Source organism: Nicotiana sylvestris, chromosome 1 (assembly GCF_000393655.2).
Source record: "Nicotiana sylvestris chromosome 1, ASM39365v2, whole genome shotgun sequence".
In the NCBI taxonomy this organism is placed as follows: Eukaryota; Viridiplantae; Streptophyta; class Magnoliopsida; order Solanales; family Solanaceae; genus Nicotiana; species Nicotiana sylvestris.
The window spans coordinates 126,993,774-127,011,366 of NC_091057.1; the positions used below are offsets into that span (position 1 = coordinate 126,993,774).

The window sequence follows — 17,593 nt, forward strand, 5'->3', positions numbered from 1 at the left end:
GCAAATACGGCCTTTCATCACCTCGAAGACGAAGATTTTAAGGCTGTGTTGGCTAACCGGCAAAAACCTTGAAAAATGACCACAGGCGGCTGTTCTTGCAAAAGCAGCCTTCCGGCGCCCTTTTAGGGACATTTGGCTATTTTTGATAAGAATGACATCACCCTAATTATTCTCAAATAAAAGTAAAAATTTTGTAATTTTGGGCTATTTTTGCAAAAAAGGGAAGTTGGACCCGATGGGGGTTGCCTACGTATCTCACACCCTGTGAGAATCAAACTGGCATAGTTCAGGCAATTTAAAACAAAAACCAACCTTTTTTCCTTTCTCTTTTTTTTTCAAAATAATTTTTTTTTTTCAAAATTTCGGAAGAGTTTCAGTACTATTTGGATATTGGTTTTTTAAAACAGGTGATTATCTCACTTAGCCCTCACACTGCTATTTTTTTCTTCAACTTTCTCCTATTATTCAAAATCCGCTCAACATGCAAATCCGAAGCAAATGAATGCACAAGTAGCAAGTATGATGCATCAGGATGGCCTTTTCATTTCGGGTACACCTGTCCTAGACAGACTCAACCCCTGTGTTGAGTCTCCAAAGTCAAGATGCATATGATGCAAACAAACGTTCCTACTAGGGATCCGGCATGAGGTATTGTTATACTAGGTTTAAAACCTGGGTTTATTTGTTCTAGACCTGGCTTACCCGAGCGGACAATTCGAGCCGGAGGGGGGGGGGGCTGCATACCGATAATCAAAAGATCATCCAGCTTTGCAACTTATCCGAACCTCGTTCTATTTGGGATATGACACTAACAGAAAGAAGTCACGACCAGCATGCACTCCTCGGGAGAGAGAATAGAGGGGTTTCGTAGCAGTTTATATACAGTTCAGATAATATCAAAGCGGTAAAAGCAACATTTAGCACATTAAGCCCAAACATGTAATAAAATTATATAATAAATAAAGCCAACTATAACAATTCATCTAAGCTCGAATTCTAAACCCTGAACCAGAGATTCTGGATTCGATCCCCAGTAGAGTCGCCAGAGCTGTCACACCTCTTTTTACCTACACCCCTGAAAGGTGAGTATAAGAGAGTTTTTTCCAACTTAAAGTGACAATCGAAACGGCATTATTTTTATGTAAAATTCAGAGTCTCCACTTGGGATAATTTATGGTGTCCCAAGTCACCGGTTCAAATCCCGAATCGAAGAAACGATTGACTCTGTATTACAGTCCGCGAACCAGAAATCCGGGTAAGGAATTCTGTTAACCGGGGAGAAGGTGTTAGGCATTTTCGGGATCCGTGGTTCTAGCACGGTCGCTCAACTGTTATATTTGGCTTAATTATCTGATTTTAAACAATTATGAACCTACGCAAATTTAACTTTTTATCCGCTTTTATTCATTTTTTAGAGAAAATTACAACGTCATTAAAACATGTCTCAAACCACGTCACATAAATGCACTCGTGATCTTTGACATATTTTAACATCATTGTGATATGGATTTGGGTCACATAAATGCGCACCCGAATTTAGGAAAGTAATATTATTAAACTAACGCTCCTAAAGCAATTACGAATTTGAAACTTTGCGAGGGCCATGAAAATTCGCTAAATGGCACGCCTCGATTTCTAAGGATAAAAAAAGTTAATTAGACGAGGGCCATGCAATAGTCATTTTTGTCCGGCACGGCACACCTCGATTCCAATTTTAAAGAAAATTCAAATTAAACTCGGAGGACCATAAGCTATTTGTGTTATCTATTAGGGCTCAGCTCCCAACTATTTAAAGAAGCTTAATTATCCAAACACTAATGGGCAAGGGTTCTACTATGGTTCAAACTAACAAAGTACATTTTTTTAAAAAAAAATAAAGAGAGGCTGATGGTTCGAAATTAATGTTTGAGCCTAGCATGAGGCCCGACAGCCTACCAACGTGAGGCTATTCCAAGTGACACTTAGCACCAGTCCATGCCATGTCCAAGATAGAGCCCAAATTGAAAAGGACCAGTCTAAGCAAACAATGGGATCCCCAGTTCGAGTTCATACATAGCACAAATTGTCTAGTTATGGCATTCGAATTTATAGATCATGTTGCTTTAAGAGAATCAAACAATTAATGGTTGAAACACTCCTATCGTCACGTTTATGCAAATGTTGCGATCCAAACATTAATTCACGCCTGTTCTAAGCAATCATCTGTGGACCACTATTGATACTGATACATAATCGTTCAAATTTCATGCCAACATCAACTAATTTATCATGATACAGAATTTAAATAGTGGCTTGTGGCCCTTCATACTCTAAACTTGAACTTATCACTTAATTGTCAAATTTAAAGGGAAAGTAACAGTAAACACTCAAAGATACTATTAAACTCACATGAAATGAGTCACATGTGCATGTAAGGTCATTAGCCACAAATGAGAATTTAAACATCAACCTGAGACTTAATAGTGTTACAGACATCACATGCAATTTCAGGCTTTATTCAGCTAGTGCTTGGCATTTTGATAGCTTCAAACGGAACTTATACTAAGCGGTATTGATCTCAACAAATAATAAGCAAACATCTAAGCTTTGAGCACTATAATACCATTATAAAGTCCTTTGTACAAAATCTGAATTCTGATTCATGCCAACCGCCAATAATTTAAAACACATGACTTGTTTAACACTGCAAGTGAACTTTAAGTTGAAACAGAAATAAATTAACTACAATGAAAACCAAGACTAATTTTGAAGGTTTCAAAAATATAAAAACAAACATCTAAGAAACTAATGCTCTTTGTACCAAACTTCGAGCAAACACACTTGTACTTATTCATTTCATATGTCAAAGAGATGAACAATACCTGGAATAAAGGAAGCAAAGAAAACAAAGTTCAGTAGAAGGAAAAGGCAGCAGCAGAACCCAGTAACAGGAGACAACTAGCAAAAACAGCTCAAAACCAATCCAATGGAACAGTAAACCAACAGAAAAGCTTGAACCAGCACTTTCAAAACCCCAATTTAATCCATTTTTCGATCCCAAAGAGAATCAGAATTTGTTTTTTTAGTTCAAAACTTCAAGATCACAGAAAGAGCTCAATGAAACAGTGGTTTTTTAGTTCCAGTCATTTTCAATTTTTCTCTGATTTTTCTCTTCAATTTCTGCCTTGAAAGGCAAGAAAACCATGCCTTTATAGGCAATGAAGTAGGGCAGCTTAGAAAATTAAGTTTGCACTTTGCACCTTCTGAAATTTTCAGTTTAGCCCAGGTGCCCTTAGTTTAATTTTCAGAAGTCAAAACAGCCCCTACCCCAGCTTCTAGGAAACTTCCATTTCAGTTATACCAAGATTCCCCTAAGCAAATACCCAAAACTACCCTTTAAATCTCTGAAGACTACCCATTTAACCTAAGTATGGGTCAAACTGACCCGACTCAAATTGGTAGGGGTCTGCAAACCCAACTCAAATCCCCACTTGGGCTTTCTGATTTTCAAAGTCCAATTAAAATCAAAATGATGACTCCAATTTTGAAAAACTGACCCAAACTTTCCCTAAACAAAGAAGCCTGGAACCATTTATTTAAAAACATTCGAAACCAAAAGCAAACTGAACGAACTAACCAGTATAATTTCATAACAACAAATTACTTAAATCACGGGCCTAATTTTATTGACTAAGTGATTAAACTGATGATGAAACCATGATTGTGCTATTATTGCAAAGACTAATTACCAACAAACAAGGTGGATTAAAAGAACTCAGATATTTCAGCTAACAAAAGAAAAGAAGAGGAACCAGTTTGAACTCAGAATACTTCCAAACAAGTTTTGATCAACCCAAAAGAAAAGGGATGAGGAAGAAGATGAACCAGTGAAAGAAAATTACAAAAGAGGAAGAAGAATTTACCCAATCATGCTCGAAGCCAAACGGAGATAGCAACCTGACTAAACTTATGCCGAATCCGCTGTTCTTTGTCAAAAACAATTGAATCCATATCAGTTTCATCGAGTCAACCCCTCAGAGTTTGAGAGAAATGCTCTGCATGTTACCAGGCTCGATAGAAGATGATTTTGAACATTTTGAGTTGAATTCGGATTTAAGATTCGACGAGTTCAACATTGATTCGAGGGGTATGGGTTAGGGATTTGGAGAGAGGATATCATGGTGGGTATGTGGTGTGATTTTGGCGGGGGTTGTGATAGTTTGTGGTTTGTGACATGGTGAGCTTAAGGTTTCGAGTGGAGAAGATGAAGAGATGAACGAGAGGGGCTGTTTGGATTGAACTGTTCTCTGAAAGTTCTGGACAATCTTAAACGAAGATGGTGAAATGCTCTGGGTCGTTGGATGAAACGAGATAAACGGCCATGATTTGTTGAAGTTTATTGAATTCAATACGACGCAGTTTCACGCATGTACTACGCCGTTTCCCAGGTCTTGGGGACGGAAGGCTGTGGGCCGGGTATGGGCATGGTTTGGACGGGTTTTACGGGTCTACGTTTGGGCCTGAACGAATTAAAATGAAAATGGCCCAACATCAAATTCAATTCCCTCTCTTTCTTTTCAAATTAATTCTCTTTTTTCTAATTTCTTTTAAATTAAAATTAAACATAAGCCTAAATTAATTCCTAATTAAATTATCCTATCAGATTAAATTAACTAACTCTAAATAATAATTACCACGACTAATTAAATACAAAATTACAGAAAAACTACCAAAATTCGACTAAAAATTAAAAATGCAAAAAATAAGTGATTTTTTGTGATTTTTTCCATTTTTTAAGAAACACTAAATTACTAATTAATTCAAGAATTCCAAATTAGATCCTAAATGTGAATGCAGTGTATTTTTTATTTATTTTCATGAATTAAATAGAATAAACATGCACAGACAAATTCAAACAATTGGCAGAAAATGCCACAAAAATCCACAAAATTGCAAATAATGGAAAAAATTATTTTGTTTTGAATTTGTAGGAGTAACTCATATAGGGAAAAAATCACGTGCTCATAATTATTATTATTATTATTATTCTACATTTATTTTAAATGACAACTCCCTATATATATATATATATATATATATATATATATATATATATATATATATATATATATATATATATATAAAGTTATTTTTTATACAATATTAAGTTAATATTAGTCATTAGTCGTTACATTGTCCCTTATCAATAACACCAACCTCTTCATTCATAAACAGAGAAATTTATTTTTTCAAATTTTTTATATGTTAAATCTTTTTTGTTAATACAAGTATTTTTTATTTTTATTTATTTTCAGTTGAGGATTTTTACGAGGAAGACTTCTTTTTTTATTAAGCTAGCATAATGGGATCAACATTAGTCATTTTCAGGAACTTATATATTTTTCGTTAATTTTATTTTATAAGTCACACACGTTATGTTATATATCTATGTGATTTTTTAAAATAGTGTATCTATTGATATAGGATACACGCGCAAAGTACGTACCCTAAAACTAGTATCCATAAAAAGCCAAGGAATTCAGTGGTAAAAGGAAATATCATCTTAAAATTGATTTAAGTAAGTTTATTTTTTTAAAAATATAAGATTCGCTAGAAAAAAATTAAGGTTGTCTACTAATAAGAGTTAACTCTTTTTTTTGGTAATGCAACTTCAATGGTGAGTAATCTTGTATCTATATAGATGAGATGAACCTCATCTCAAGAATGAGGAAGACTTTTGGAAACTGAAGTCTAGGATCAACTGGCTAAACGAGGGTGATGTCAGCACTAGATTTTTCCACACTTTTACCCTTAATAGAAGAAGGAGAAATAGAATCCTTTCATCAAAGAAGAAAATGGTAACTGGCTCCATAACCAAAAAGAGATCCAGTCAACCATTGTGGACTTCTTTAATGAGCTTTACTCAACCTCTCACTCTAAAGTCCCTTGGGCAACCAGTCCACCATGGAACTCATTCTGTCCTAAAGTCACAGGGCTTTCATGGACAGACCCCTTCAAATGAGTGAGATCAAAAGGGCTGTCTTTTCCAGCGAACCCTTCAAATCCCCAGGCCCTGATGGCCTTCACCCTTTCTTCTATCAAAAATACTGGGATATTGTTGGGGATTCTGTCTCAGAATTTTGCTAAAAGTGCTTCAACACAAGCTCCATGGATAACACCATGAACCAAACCCTTCTATGCCTAATTCCCAAATGCCCACAAGCCTCAATGTTGAAAAATTTCAGACCCATTGGCCTTTGTAACACCATCTACAAAACAATCACTAAAATCATTGTAAATAGGATAAAACCTATCCTACCTCACATCATAGGACCAAGCCAAGCAAGTTTCCTAACTAACAGAAGGGCCTGTGACAATGCCATCATTGTCTAAGAATATATCAACCATTTCAGGAAAATGAAGGGCAAAGGTGGCAATATGATTCTAAAAATAGACCTAGAGAAGGCCTTTAATAGGCTGGAATGGTCTTTTATTAGAGACACCCTAGATGCCTTTAATTTCCCCAAGGGTCTATCTGAGCTCATCATGTCTTGCATAAGTACTTCCTCCATCTCCATCTTAGTCAATGGGGGGGGGGGGGAACTGAACCCTTTAACCCTTCTAGAGGCATAAGACAGGGAGACCCTATGTCCCCATATCTATTCATTCTATGTATGGAAAGACTTTCTAGATCTATTGACAAGGAAGTTCTGCAAAACCAATGACACCCCAAAAGCATAAGTAGGTCTGGACCAAAAATCTCACACCTATTCTTTGCAGACGACCACACTCTCTTTGCCAAAGGTAACATCAGAAACTGCAATACCATCCTCTCCATACTACACAACTTCAATAGTCAGTCAGAACAAAAAATAAACCTAACCAAATCTAGAGTCTTATTTTCCTCAAACACCACCCAAGACACCTCCTAACACCTGAGCAACCTCTTGTCCATCAAACACACAACCTCCTTTGGAAAATATCTTGGTTTTCTCATTTTTCACAAAAAACAATCAGCCTCAGACTTCCAATTCATTATTCACAATATGCAAACCAAGCTGGCTGGCTGGAAAACAAAATGCCTTAACATTGCTAGGAGAACAGTCCTGGCCAAGAACACCCTGAGCAACATCCCAAGCCATGTAATGCAATGCATCACCCTTCCTACCAAAGAAACCAATCAAATTGATAGAATCTAGAGAAACTTCCTTTGGGGCACAACCCCTGAAAGGAAAAAGCTCCATTTGATTAAGTGGGATGTAGTCACTAGGACAAAGTCTGAGGGAAGGCTAGGGCTGCAAAAAGTTAGCTTTAAAAACAAAGCTGCTCTATCGAACCTGGAATGGAGAGCTTACAAGAACACCAACAGCCTTTGGGCTAGAGTCCTTATTCACAAACATTGCAACATGTCCAGACCTCCACATGTTTTGAGGCATCCAAGGAACCCTAAATCCCCAATTTGGAAGGGTTTACTAAAGGGCTGGGAAATCTGTAGCAAAGCAAGTAAATGGGTTGTTAATAGAGGGAATATGGTCAACTTTTTAAAAGGCATTTGGATTCCTAACCAGCCAGCTATTAGGCACATGATAGAAGGGCCCCCTAATACAAAATGACCTCCAAGTCAAGGTTGAAACAATTCACAATACGGGCACTTGGGACACCTTAACACTGTCCATCACCATCCCCCCACATATTCTAAACCTTCTTAAGTCTGTGTTCATTCCTAGTTCCACCACTAAAGAGGATAATCTAATATGGGACTTGACAGCCAATGGGCAGTTCTCTAACAGCTCTGCCTATTCCTTCATAAGCAGGAACACACCAGACTACCCTCCTGGGGAAGAAGCACCCTTCAAATGGGTTTGGAAGCTTCAAACCTCCAACAAAATCAAGCATTTTATCTGGATCCTAACCCATATAAGTCTCCCAACCAGGAGCTTTCTACACTCTAATGGAATAAAGTGCCCCCTCATTGCCACTTTTATGGCTTTGACCAGGAGGACATTGACCACATCTTCTTTCTCTGTCCCAATGTTGCCCGTTACTGGAATGTCATCGTGTCAAAATCATCAGTTTCCACATCCTCCCATCCGGTCCTTAATAGCCACCTTTGGCAATCAGCATGGCCAACTCTCAAAGGTGTGAAGTATAACAGCTGCCTCAACTGGGACAGCCTCTTCTCCTTCTGCCTCTGTCATATTTGGTTGACAAGAAACAACAATGTCTTCATTAACAAAAAGGACCACATTAATGCCAACAACACCATAGCAAAGGCAACAAAGTACCATGTGCTTACAAATAACAACCCAAAAATGGTAACACATCATATCATGCTAAAATGGATACCACCACCCAGAAGTTCTTATAAACTGAACACTGATGGAGCAGCAAAAGGCAACCCAAGAATAGGTGGAGTAGGGGGTATTTTTAGAAATCATAATGGGAATTGGATATTGGGCTACATGAATAACATACATCAAACAACAAACACAGGGGCAAAAATTCAGGCCCTTATTAGAGGTCTACAATTAGCTGAACTAAATAACCTAGTTCCGCTAGAGATAGACACGGATTCAGGAGAAACAATCCATATGTTGATAAATGGAAATATGATTTCTGACCCTCTAATTTATGAATGTAGATCAATAATCCAAAGGATGGGCAGCGTGGTGGTGAGGCATACCTATCAGGAGAAAAACAGAGAAGCTGATGCGCTGGCGAAGGAAGCAGCACAAAGTTTTTTGAACAAATCTTTGTCTTTAGCAGTTCCTCTGATGTTTGCCAATGATATATTTTGGGCAGACATCCTAGGAACTGAACTACCTAGATCTTTTGTGAGTTGTAATCAAAGCACAATTATGCAAAACATTACAACAATGGGTGTCATAAGGTACCCCAGCAATGTCCCTTCAAATGGGTTTGGAACACACCAGACTACCCTCCTAGGGAAGAAGCACCCTTCAAATGGGTTTGGAAGCTTCAAACCCCCAACAAAATCAAGCATTTTATCTGGCTCCTAACCCATATAAGGCTTCAAACCAGGAGCTTTCTACACTCTATTGGAATAAACTGCCCCCTCATTGCCACTTCTGTGGCTTTGACGAGGAGGACATTGACCACATCTTCTTTCTCTGTCTTAATGATGCCCGTTACTGGAATGTCATCTTATCAAAATCATCAGTTTCCACATCCTCCCATCCAGTCCTTAATAGCCACCTTTGGCAATCAGTATGGCCAACTCTCAAAGGTGTGAAGTATAACAGCTGCCTCAACTGGGACAGCCTCTTCTCCTTCTGCCTCTGTCATATTTGGTTGACAAGGAACAACAATGTCTTCATTAACAAAAAGACCACATTAATGCCAACAACACCATAGAAAAGGCAACAGAGTACCATGTGCTTAAAAATAACAACCCAAAAATGGTAACACATTAGATCATGCTAAAATGGATACCATCACCCAGAAGTTCCTACAAATTGAACACTGATGGAGCAGCAAAAGGTAACCAAGGAGTAGGTGGAGCATGGGGTATTTTCAGAAATCATAATGGGAATTGGATATTGGGCTACATGAATAACATACATCAAACAACAAACACAAGGGCAGAAATTCAGGCCCTTATTAGAGGTCTACAATTAGCTGAACTAAACAACCTAGTTCCGCTAGAGATAGACACGGATTCAGGAGAAACAATCCATATGTTGATAAATGAAAATCTGATTTCTGACCCTCTAATTTATGAATGTAGATCAATAATCCAAAGGATGGGCAGCGTGGTGGTGAGGCACACCTATCGAGAGAAAAACAGAGTAGCTGATGCACTGGCAAAGGAAGCAGCACAAAGTTTTTTGAACAAATCTTTGTCTTTAGCAGTTCCTCCGATGTTTGCCAATGATATATTTTGGGCAGACATCCTAGGAACTGAACTACCTAGATCTTTTGTGAATTATAATCAAAGCACAATTATGCAAAACATTGCAACAATGGGTGTCATAAGGTACCCCAGCAACGTCCCTTCAAATGGGTTTGAAACACACCAGACTACCCTCCTAGGGAAGAAGCACCCTTCAAATGGGTTTGGAAGCTTCAAATCCCCAACAAAATCAAGCATTTTATCTGGCTCCTAACCCATATAAGGCTCCAAACCTGGAGCTTTCTACACTCTATTGGAATAAACTGCCCCCTCATTGCCACTTCTATGGCTTTGACTAGGAGGAGATTGACCACGTCTTCTTTCTCTGTCTCAATGATGCTCGTTACTGGAATGTCGTCTTGTCAAAATCATCAGTTTCCACTTCCTCCCATCCAGTCCTTAATAGCCACCTTTGGCAATCAGCATGGCCAACTCTCAAAGGTGTGAAGTATAACAGCTGCCTCAACTGGGACATCCTCTTCTCCTTCTGCCTCAGTCATATTTGGTTGACTAGGAACAACAATGTCTTCATTAATAAACAGGACCACATTAATGCCAACAACACCATAGCAAAGGCAACAGAGTACCATGTGCTTATAAATAACAACCCAAAAATGGTAACACATTAGAACATGCTAAAATAGATACCACCACCCAGAAGTTCCTACAATCTGAACACTGATGGAGCAGCAAAAGGCAACCCAGGAATAGGTGGAGCATGGGGTATTTTCAGAAATCATAATGGGAATTGGATATTGGGCTACATGAATAACATACATCAAACAACAAACACAAGGGCAGAAATTCAGACCCTTATTAGAGGTCTACAATTAGCTGAACTAAACAACCTAGTTCCGCTAGAGATAGACACGGATTCAGGAGAAACAATCAATATGTTGATAAATGAAAATCTGATTTTTGACACTCTAATTTATGAATGTAGATCAATAATCCAAAGGATGGGCAGCGTGGTGGTGAGGCACACCTATCGGGAGCAAAACAGAGTAGCTGATGCGCTGGCGAAGGAAGCAACACAAAGTTTTTTGAACAAATCTTTGTCTTTAGCAGCTCCTCCGATGTTTGCCAATGATATATTTTGGGCAGACATCCTAGGAACTGAACTGCCTAGATCTTTTGTGAGTTGTAATCTAAGAACAATTATGCAAAACATTGCAACAATGGGTGTCATAAGGTACCCCAGCAACGTCCCTTCAAATGGGTTTGAAACACACCAGACTACCCTCCTAGGGAAGAAGCACCCTTCAAATGGGTTTGAAAGCTTCAAATCCCCAACAAAATCAAGCATTTTATCTGGCTCCTAACCCATATAAGGCTCCAAACCTGGAGCTTTCTACACTCTATTGGAATAAACTGCCCCCTCATTGCCACTTCTATGGCTTTGACTAGGAGGACATTGACCACATCTTCTTTCTCTGTCTCAATGATGCCCGTTACTGGAATGTCGTCTTGTCAAAATCATCAGTTTCCACTTCCTCCCATCCAGTCCTTAATAGCTACCTTTGGCAATCAGCATGGCCAACTCTCAAAGGTGTGAAGTATAACAGCTGCCTCAACTGGGACAGCCTCTTCTCCTTCTGCCTCTGTCATATTTGGTTGACTAGGAACAACAATGTCTTCATTAACAAACAGGACCACATTAATGCCAACAACACCATAGCAAATGCAACAGAGTACCATGTGCTTATAAATAACAACCCAAAAATGGTAACACATTAGAACATGCTAAAATAGATACCACCACCCAGAAGTTCCTACAATCTGAACACTGATGGAGCAGCAAAAGGCAACCCAGGAATAGGTGGAGCATGGGGTATTTTCAGAAATCATAATGGGAATTGGATATTGGGCTACATGAATAACATACATCAAACAACAAACACAAGGGCAGAAATTCAGACCCTTATTAGAGGTCTACAATTAGCTGAACTAAACAACCTAGTTCCGCTAGAGATAGACACGGATTCAGGAGAAACAATCAATATGTTGATAAATGAAAATCTGATTTTTGACACTCTAATTTATGAATGTAGATCAATAATCCAAAGGATGGGCAGCGTGGCGGTGAGGCACACCTATCGGGAGCAAAACAGAGTAGTTGATGCGCTGGCAAAGGAAGCAGCACAAAGTTTTTTGAACAAATCTTTGTCTTTAGCAGTTCCTCCGATGTTTGCCAATGATATATTTTGGGCAGACATCCTAGGAACTGAACTGCCTAGATCTTTTGTGAGTTATAATCAAAGCACAATTATGCAAAACATTGCAACAATGGGTGAGGTATCTCAGCAACGTCCCAATTGTAACCCCCCCCCCGTTTAACTAGTTTGCCTAATATAATATAATTTCCCTTTGACCAAAAAAAAAATCTTGTATCTATATTAAATTATTATTATTTTTCAAAATACTCTTCTAAGTATTGTACACTTGTCAACCTTGTTATTGCATTGAAATAATATTTATTATAAATTATATGATCTAACTTTGAAGTGTGAAATTTCAGCTATAATCAAATAATTGACCTATGCGAAGAGCCATACCATTAGTTTCTTAATGTCAAATCGTAATTATGGAATTGCTTTGTACGGAGTTAATTTGAGCCTTTTCTTTATTTTGATATCTTAGTTACGCAGTACTAGTAATTAACGGGGTGATCGAAAATCATATGTTTTTACTTTTATTTGATTCGCCTATTCTTTTCTCAAGAAAAAAAAATCACACTAAAACAAGGGAATAGAAAGAAGAAGCACTAGAGTCAATTATGTGATTCCCTTTTAGTGTTTGTGGCTGCGCACTTTGCTTTGGTCCTTACTATTTTGATTTTTGAATGACTCGATATTCACCACTATAGTCTGAGAGATAGTATGGGTACATGTTATACTAGTACTTTCTTTCTACTGATGTAATGTCAGTATTTTCAATTTTGAGAAAATATGAATTCGAGAAAAAAGAAGAATAATATGAACTGACCTTTCCTAGTATTAATAATGAGAAAAGACATATTCTATAACTGTATTCATCTATTTCCCGGGGGGGAAGGATAATTTTTGAGTGGTCCAATATTTTTGTGGCTTCATTTCTGCCAGATTTCTGCTTAAATTTTGTACATAGCCTAATGTTGATGGCTTTGGTTTTTTCTCAAGCCTTGTTGTATATATTAACTACTTTGTTGGGGTTGCTTGATATAGGCCTAATAAAGTTTAAGAACAGGCCTGAAGAGTGTATTTGGTGCCAACTTTAAAAAATTCTAAAATGGGTGGACTCTCAGGCCAAGAACCTCTTCTTTTGAGGAAACAAAATGAATTTGATTATCTCAATAAGACACCATTTTGGGTGTCATTAACAAAGTTAATTCTCAAAGTAGTAATGTGGGTGATCTTCATTGCATGGGCTACTTTTATTTTCTTATTGCCTTCTAAATTCATGAATGATTTGCAAGGCAAATTTATTCGAGCCACCCGAGGAACTATTTTTGGGACTACAGGTTTGTATCCAACTTGAAAGTATCGTTGTTTCCAATTTCTTAGCAAGTAATTCAGCTTTTGTTGCACTGCAGGAAGCATATTCTTGATATTCAGTTTCCCAATTTTCATGATTGCATTTCTTGCAACTATTCGCCTCGTTCTCACTGGTGAAGATGAACACCATGTGTATGTGTATCTGCTAGTTTGATTCTTATTTCTTAGAACTCCTTTAGAAGTTAGTGGATGTTTCGAACTAGTCTAGTTACTTGAATTTTTTTTATTGTTGTAGGAAGAAGACTGCAAAAGGTCCAAGTTTTCGATTGTGGACATTCCCAGTGCTGGTGGATGGACCATTTGGGGTTGTTACAGCTGCAGAAATGATTGGAGTTATACTCTTCTCAGTGTACATCATCTGGGCTGTTATTATGTACAGTATACGGAATGTTGACCTCTTATCCTTGTTTCATGTACAAGACATGAAAGAGAAAAGGTAATTCTGTCGCCACGATAATTTTACCTGCTAGTTTGGGTTTGTCTGATTTCTCACTTTCGCTTCTGTGTCTGAATCCCCAGACCCCAGTTTGCGGGACTACACTTTGTTGTTGTTGTTTTTGCTTCTATGTGTCTGAAGAGAAAGTAGTTGCTAACCTGCTCATTTAGGCCTATTGCTGTTCTATAATTTGGACCATCTTATTCCGGCTTGACAAAATGGTCATCCTTCCAGATAACTGTATTATATATACTTGTGCGGCTGGGCTAATAAATCATTATGCCTTCTCAGAGAGAACTAAATGATATGATTCTTTATAGTTATTTATACTGCATCCTTCTGGCCCTTAATTGCTCTATATTCAGAAATGTTTCACTCGAAAACACCCTTAATTTAGTTTGGTATTTCAATTTTATGTTTGTTCTTATATTATCTTCTTATACAGTAGCTCTTATTTCTCCAGAAATGTGCCTGCATAGAATTCTGAAGGTACTGAAACATTGACAAGTTCAATTTAGTGAAGCTTTAGCTAAACAAGACTTTGGATCCTGTTTAAAGATTTCATTTACTCCTCATTAAACAGAATTTAGACTCGACTTATTGAAATAATAAATATATCCTGTTTTTTTATGTTTATTCCTGTACCGGTCTAATGAAAATAAACTGATTTAGTTAAGTTTAGTACAGTTAACTTTCCGCATCATACGATAATTCCAGGCTATTCTGTCTATGCGTTTGATCTTACTAACTTCACTGATATAAGTGAGAATCTTTTAAGTTCATTTGCTGCACTTTTTCTAGTCCACCTGTGATTTTAAATTGGGAAAGATAGATTGATTTTCTCTTCTTTTTATCCGTCCTCTCTTCTATTTCACTTCAATTTATTAATCGCACATCTTGTTAAATATAAAGAGAATTCCATGTGAAAAGGTTTCAAAGAATTCGGATATAAGCAGTTCTAGCCACATAGTTCTTATATCAGACTTTAGAACCAGTACATAGTTGTTGACTTGAAGGCTCCTTTAATAACAGGATCGACTAATATCTGCTGTTGTAATTTTTCCAGTGCTCTGTTGCTGGAGCTAACTGGCCTTCGTTTTGGATTCATCGGATTAATCTGCTTAGCATTCCTGTTTCTGCCTGTTGCACGTGGTTCAGTTCTTCTTCGAGCTATAGATATTCCTTTTGAACATGCCACTCGATATCATGTTTGGCTGGGACATCTTACTATGGCTCTTTTTAGCCTTCATGGTCTGTTCTATGTGATTGGCTGGGCAATGCGGGGCCGCCTTGTGGAGGAAGTGAGTTGTAAAACTGAAAATTATTTTCTTAGCCCATAGAGATCCCTTGTACTAAGTTGTAATTTAAATATTAATGCTTTATCACATTAATGCATCTTTGTGAAGAAATTGAAGACTTGGACTTTGTCACTGTGTTTAATGCAGCTAATCCAGTGGAAAAGCGTAGGAATAGCCAATCTTCCAGGAGTTATCAGCCTTGCAGCTGGTTTATTAATGTGGGTGACTTCACTTCCTGGAGTAAGGAGACAAAACTTTGAACTGTTCTTCTATACGCACCAACTATATGTGGTGTTCGTGGTGTTCCTGGCCTTGCATGTTGGTGACTTCATCTTCATGATAGCTGGTGCTGGAATCTTCCTTTTCATGCTTGATCGGTTCCTTAGGTTCTTCCAGTCACGAAAGACTGTTGACATACTTTCAGCCACATGCTTTCCATGTGGAACCGTTGAACTTGTTCTTGCAAAACCTTCGAGTAAATATAAATCTCACAACTAATTTCATTTCCACTGCATTTTTCAATGATTCTAATACTGCTTCTCTTATAATGTAGATTTACGTTACAACGCCCTTGGCTGGATATTTTTACAAGTACCCGAGTTGTCCTGGCTGCAGTGGCACCCTTTCAGTGTCTCCTCTAGTCCTCTTGATGGGAAACATCATCTTGCAATTCTCATAAAGGTTCTTGGAGATTGGACCGAAAAACTGAAGGGACACATCTTGAATCTTTCGGTTGAACAACCTGAGATGGAGCCCCTTTTGCAGCAAAATAGGAAGATAACTGCGTCTGTTGAAGGTCCTTATGGGCATGAATCACCATACCACTTAATGTATGTAAATACTCAGCCATACCTGTTGAGCATACAATTTTCTTTTATTAAAGTTATCATGTCATTGACTAATTAATTGGCTTGATCATGCTTCTCCTCTCAGGTATGAAAATCTCATTTTGGTAGCAGGTGGAATTGGAATATCCCCTTTCCTAGCAATCCTGAGTGATATCCTCCACCGTATCAACGATAGCAAGCCTTGCCTGCCAAGAAATATACTAATAGTATGGGCTATAAAAAAGTCAGATGAGCTCCCACTTCTTGAGACAGTTGATATGGAGGCAATTTGTCCACTTTTCTCTGATAAACTGAATCTTGAGATTCAAACATTCGTGACTCGGGAATCACAACCTCCATTGGTATTCGTTTTTCCCCCTATTTTTCATTTTGTTTATGTATCACCACCCAATTTATATGTGTTAATTATGACTTCTTTTGTCCTCAGGAGGAGGGTAAAACATCCAAAGCAATGAACCCCTCAATCTCCCCTGGCTTCAAGGGATGTCGAATGTCTGGTTTGGTTGGTACTGGAAATGTTGTATGGTCTGGATTGTATGTCATAGTGTCCACAATTGGGTTGATGATCACTGTAGCATTACTAGACATCTTCTACATAAATCCACACAATATATATTACTGGTGGTACAAGGGGCTTTTGTTGATTGGATGCATGGCTGCAAGTGTTGTTATATTTGGGGGTCTCGTGATCGCTTTATGGCATCTTTGGGAAAGGAAAACCTCAATGAAGGAGGAACCAGAGGACAACACAAAGAAGGTCGACATCCTGCAGCAGAATATCGAGATCTCTTTACACAAGAATCTTGAAGAGGCTCGATCTGTTAATACAATCCGATATGGTGAAAGACCAGACTTCCAAGGTACATTTAGAGAAACATTGCAATGTGTACTACTATATTTTCATGACAATGTGTTTTAACTCCTTTTTCTGCAGAGATATTTGGATCACATGCAAAGAGTTGGGGAAATGTAGATATTGGTGTGATAGTATGTGGTCCTCCTACTCTTCAGTCCAGTGTTGCTAAAGAGTGCAGAAGGCAAAACTTGCAAAGAAGAGGCCATCAGGCTATTTTCCATTTCAACAGCCACAGTTTTGACCTCTAGATCACTCCAGTAAGCATCCGATATCTCGTATAAAGAGGAGTTGTTACTGCTGTAATGGGAAAGTGGATCATATCAGCTAGTTAATCTTTGATCCTTGTAGCATGTACTGTGCTTTATGGTATCTGTAGTAAGCTTCTTGTACATTTCCAGTCTTTGTAAATGCAGCTTTAACGATATAAAGTATATAACAATATCACCTATACGGCTAGTAACTACATAAACCTGCAGACTGTTATCAATGAAAATTTCTGAATTCCATACCATTGTCATTGTGTCTTGTATCAAATTTACTTCGATTTTTATTTTCCAACGACTCTATTCTAATACGATGTTGCTCTTTGTAAAGGCTCATTTTTCTTTAACAATTTGATCTTTATCATGACCTAAGTTGCGCGGACTCTTCAATTTTGGTGTCGTCCTCATCCCGATATGACTTACGACACAGGGACAGGGACGGGATACGTCTCGGATTCGGTCAACTG

General features: G+C 38.0%; 1 protein-coding gene across 1 annotated transcript; it reads left to right on the top strand.

Annotated features, from left to right (window-relative positions):
- Positions 1-13,077: 13,077 nt before the first annotated feature.
- On the top strand, positions 13,078-17,374 carry LOC104214974 (ferric reduction oxidase 6-like). The gene is made up of 9 exons (XM_009764718.2): positions 13,078-13,391; positions 13,464-13,557; positions 13,661-13,861; positions 14,928-15,162; positions 15,307-15,634; positions 15,713-15,989; positions 16,093-16,348; positions 16,435-16,867; positions 16,942-17,374. The coding sequence occupies exons 1-9, from the start codon at positions 13,160-13,162 to the stop codon at positions 17,109-17,111; spliced, it is 2,226 nt and encodes a 741-aa protein (XP_009763020.1). The 5' UTR covers positions 13,078-13,159; the 3' UTR covers positions 17,112-17,374.
- The last annotated feature ends 219 nt before the right edge of the window (positions 17,375-17,593 follow it).

Excerpts from the sequence above, each read along its gene's own strand:
- LOC104214974 (XM_009764718.2), top strand. The coding sequence starts at position 13,160 with ATGGGTGGACTCTCAGGCCAAGAACCTCTTCTTTTGAGGAAACAAAAT. Across the intron at positions 13,558-13,660 it reads GGTGAAGATGAACACCATGT|GAAGAAGACTGCAAAAGGTC; the intron begins GTATGTGTATCT and ends TTATTGTTGTAG. Across the intron at positions 15,635-15,712 it reads TGTTCTTGCAAAACCTTCGA|ATTTACGTTACAACGCCCTT; the intron begins GTAAATATAAAT and ends CTTATAATGTAG.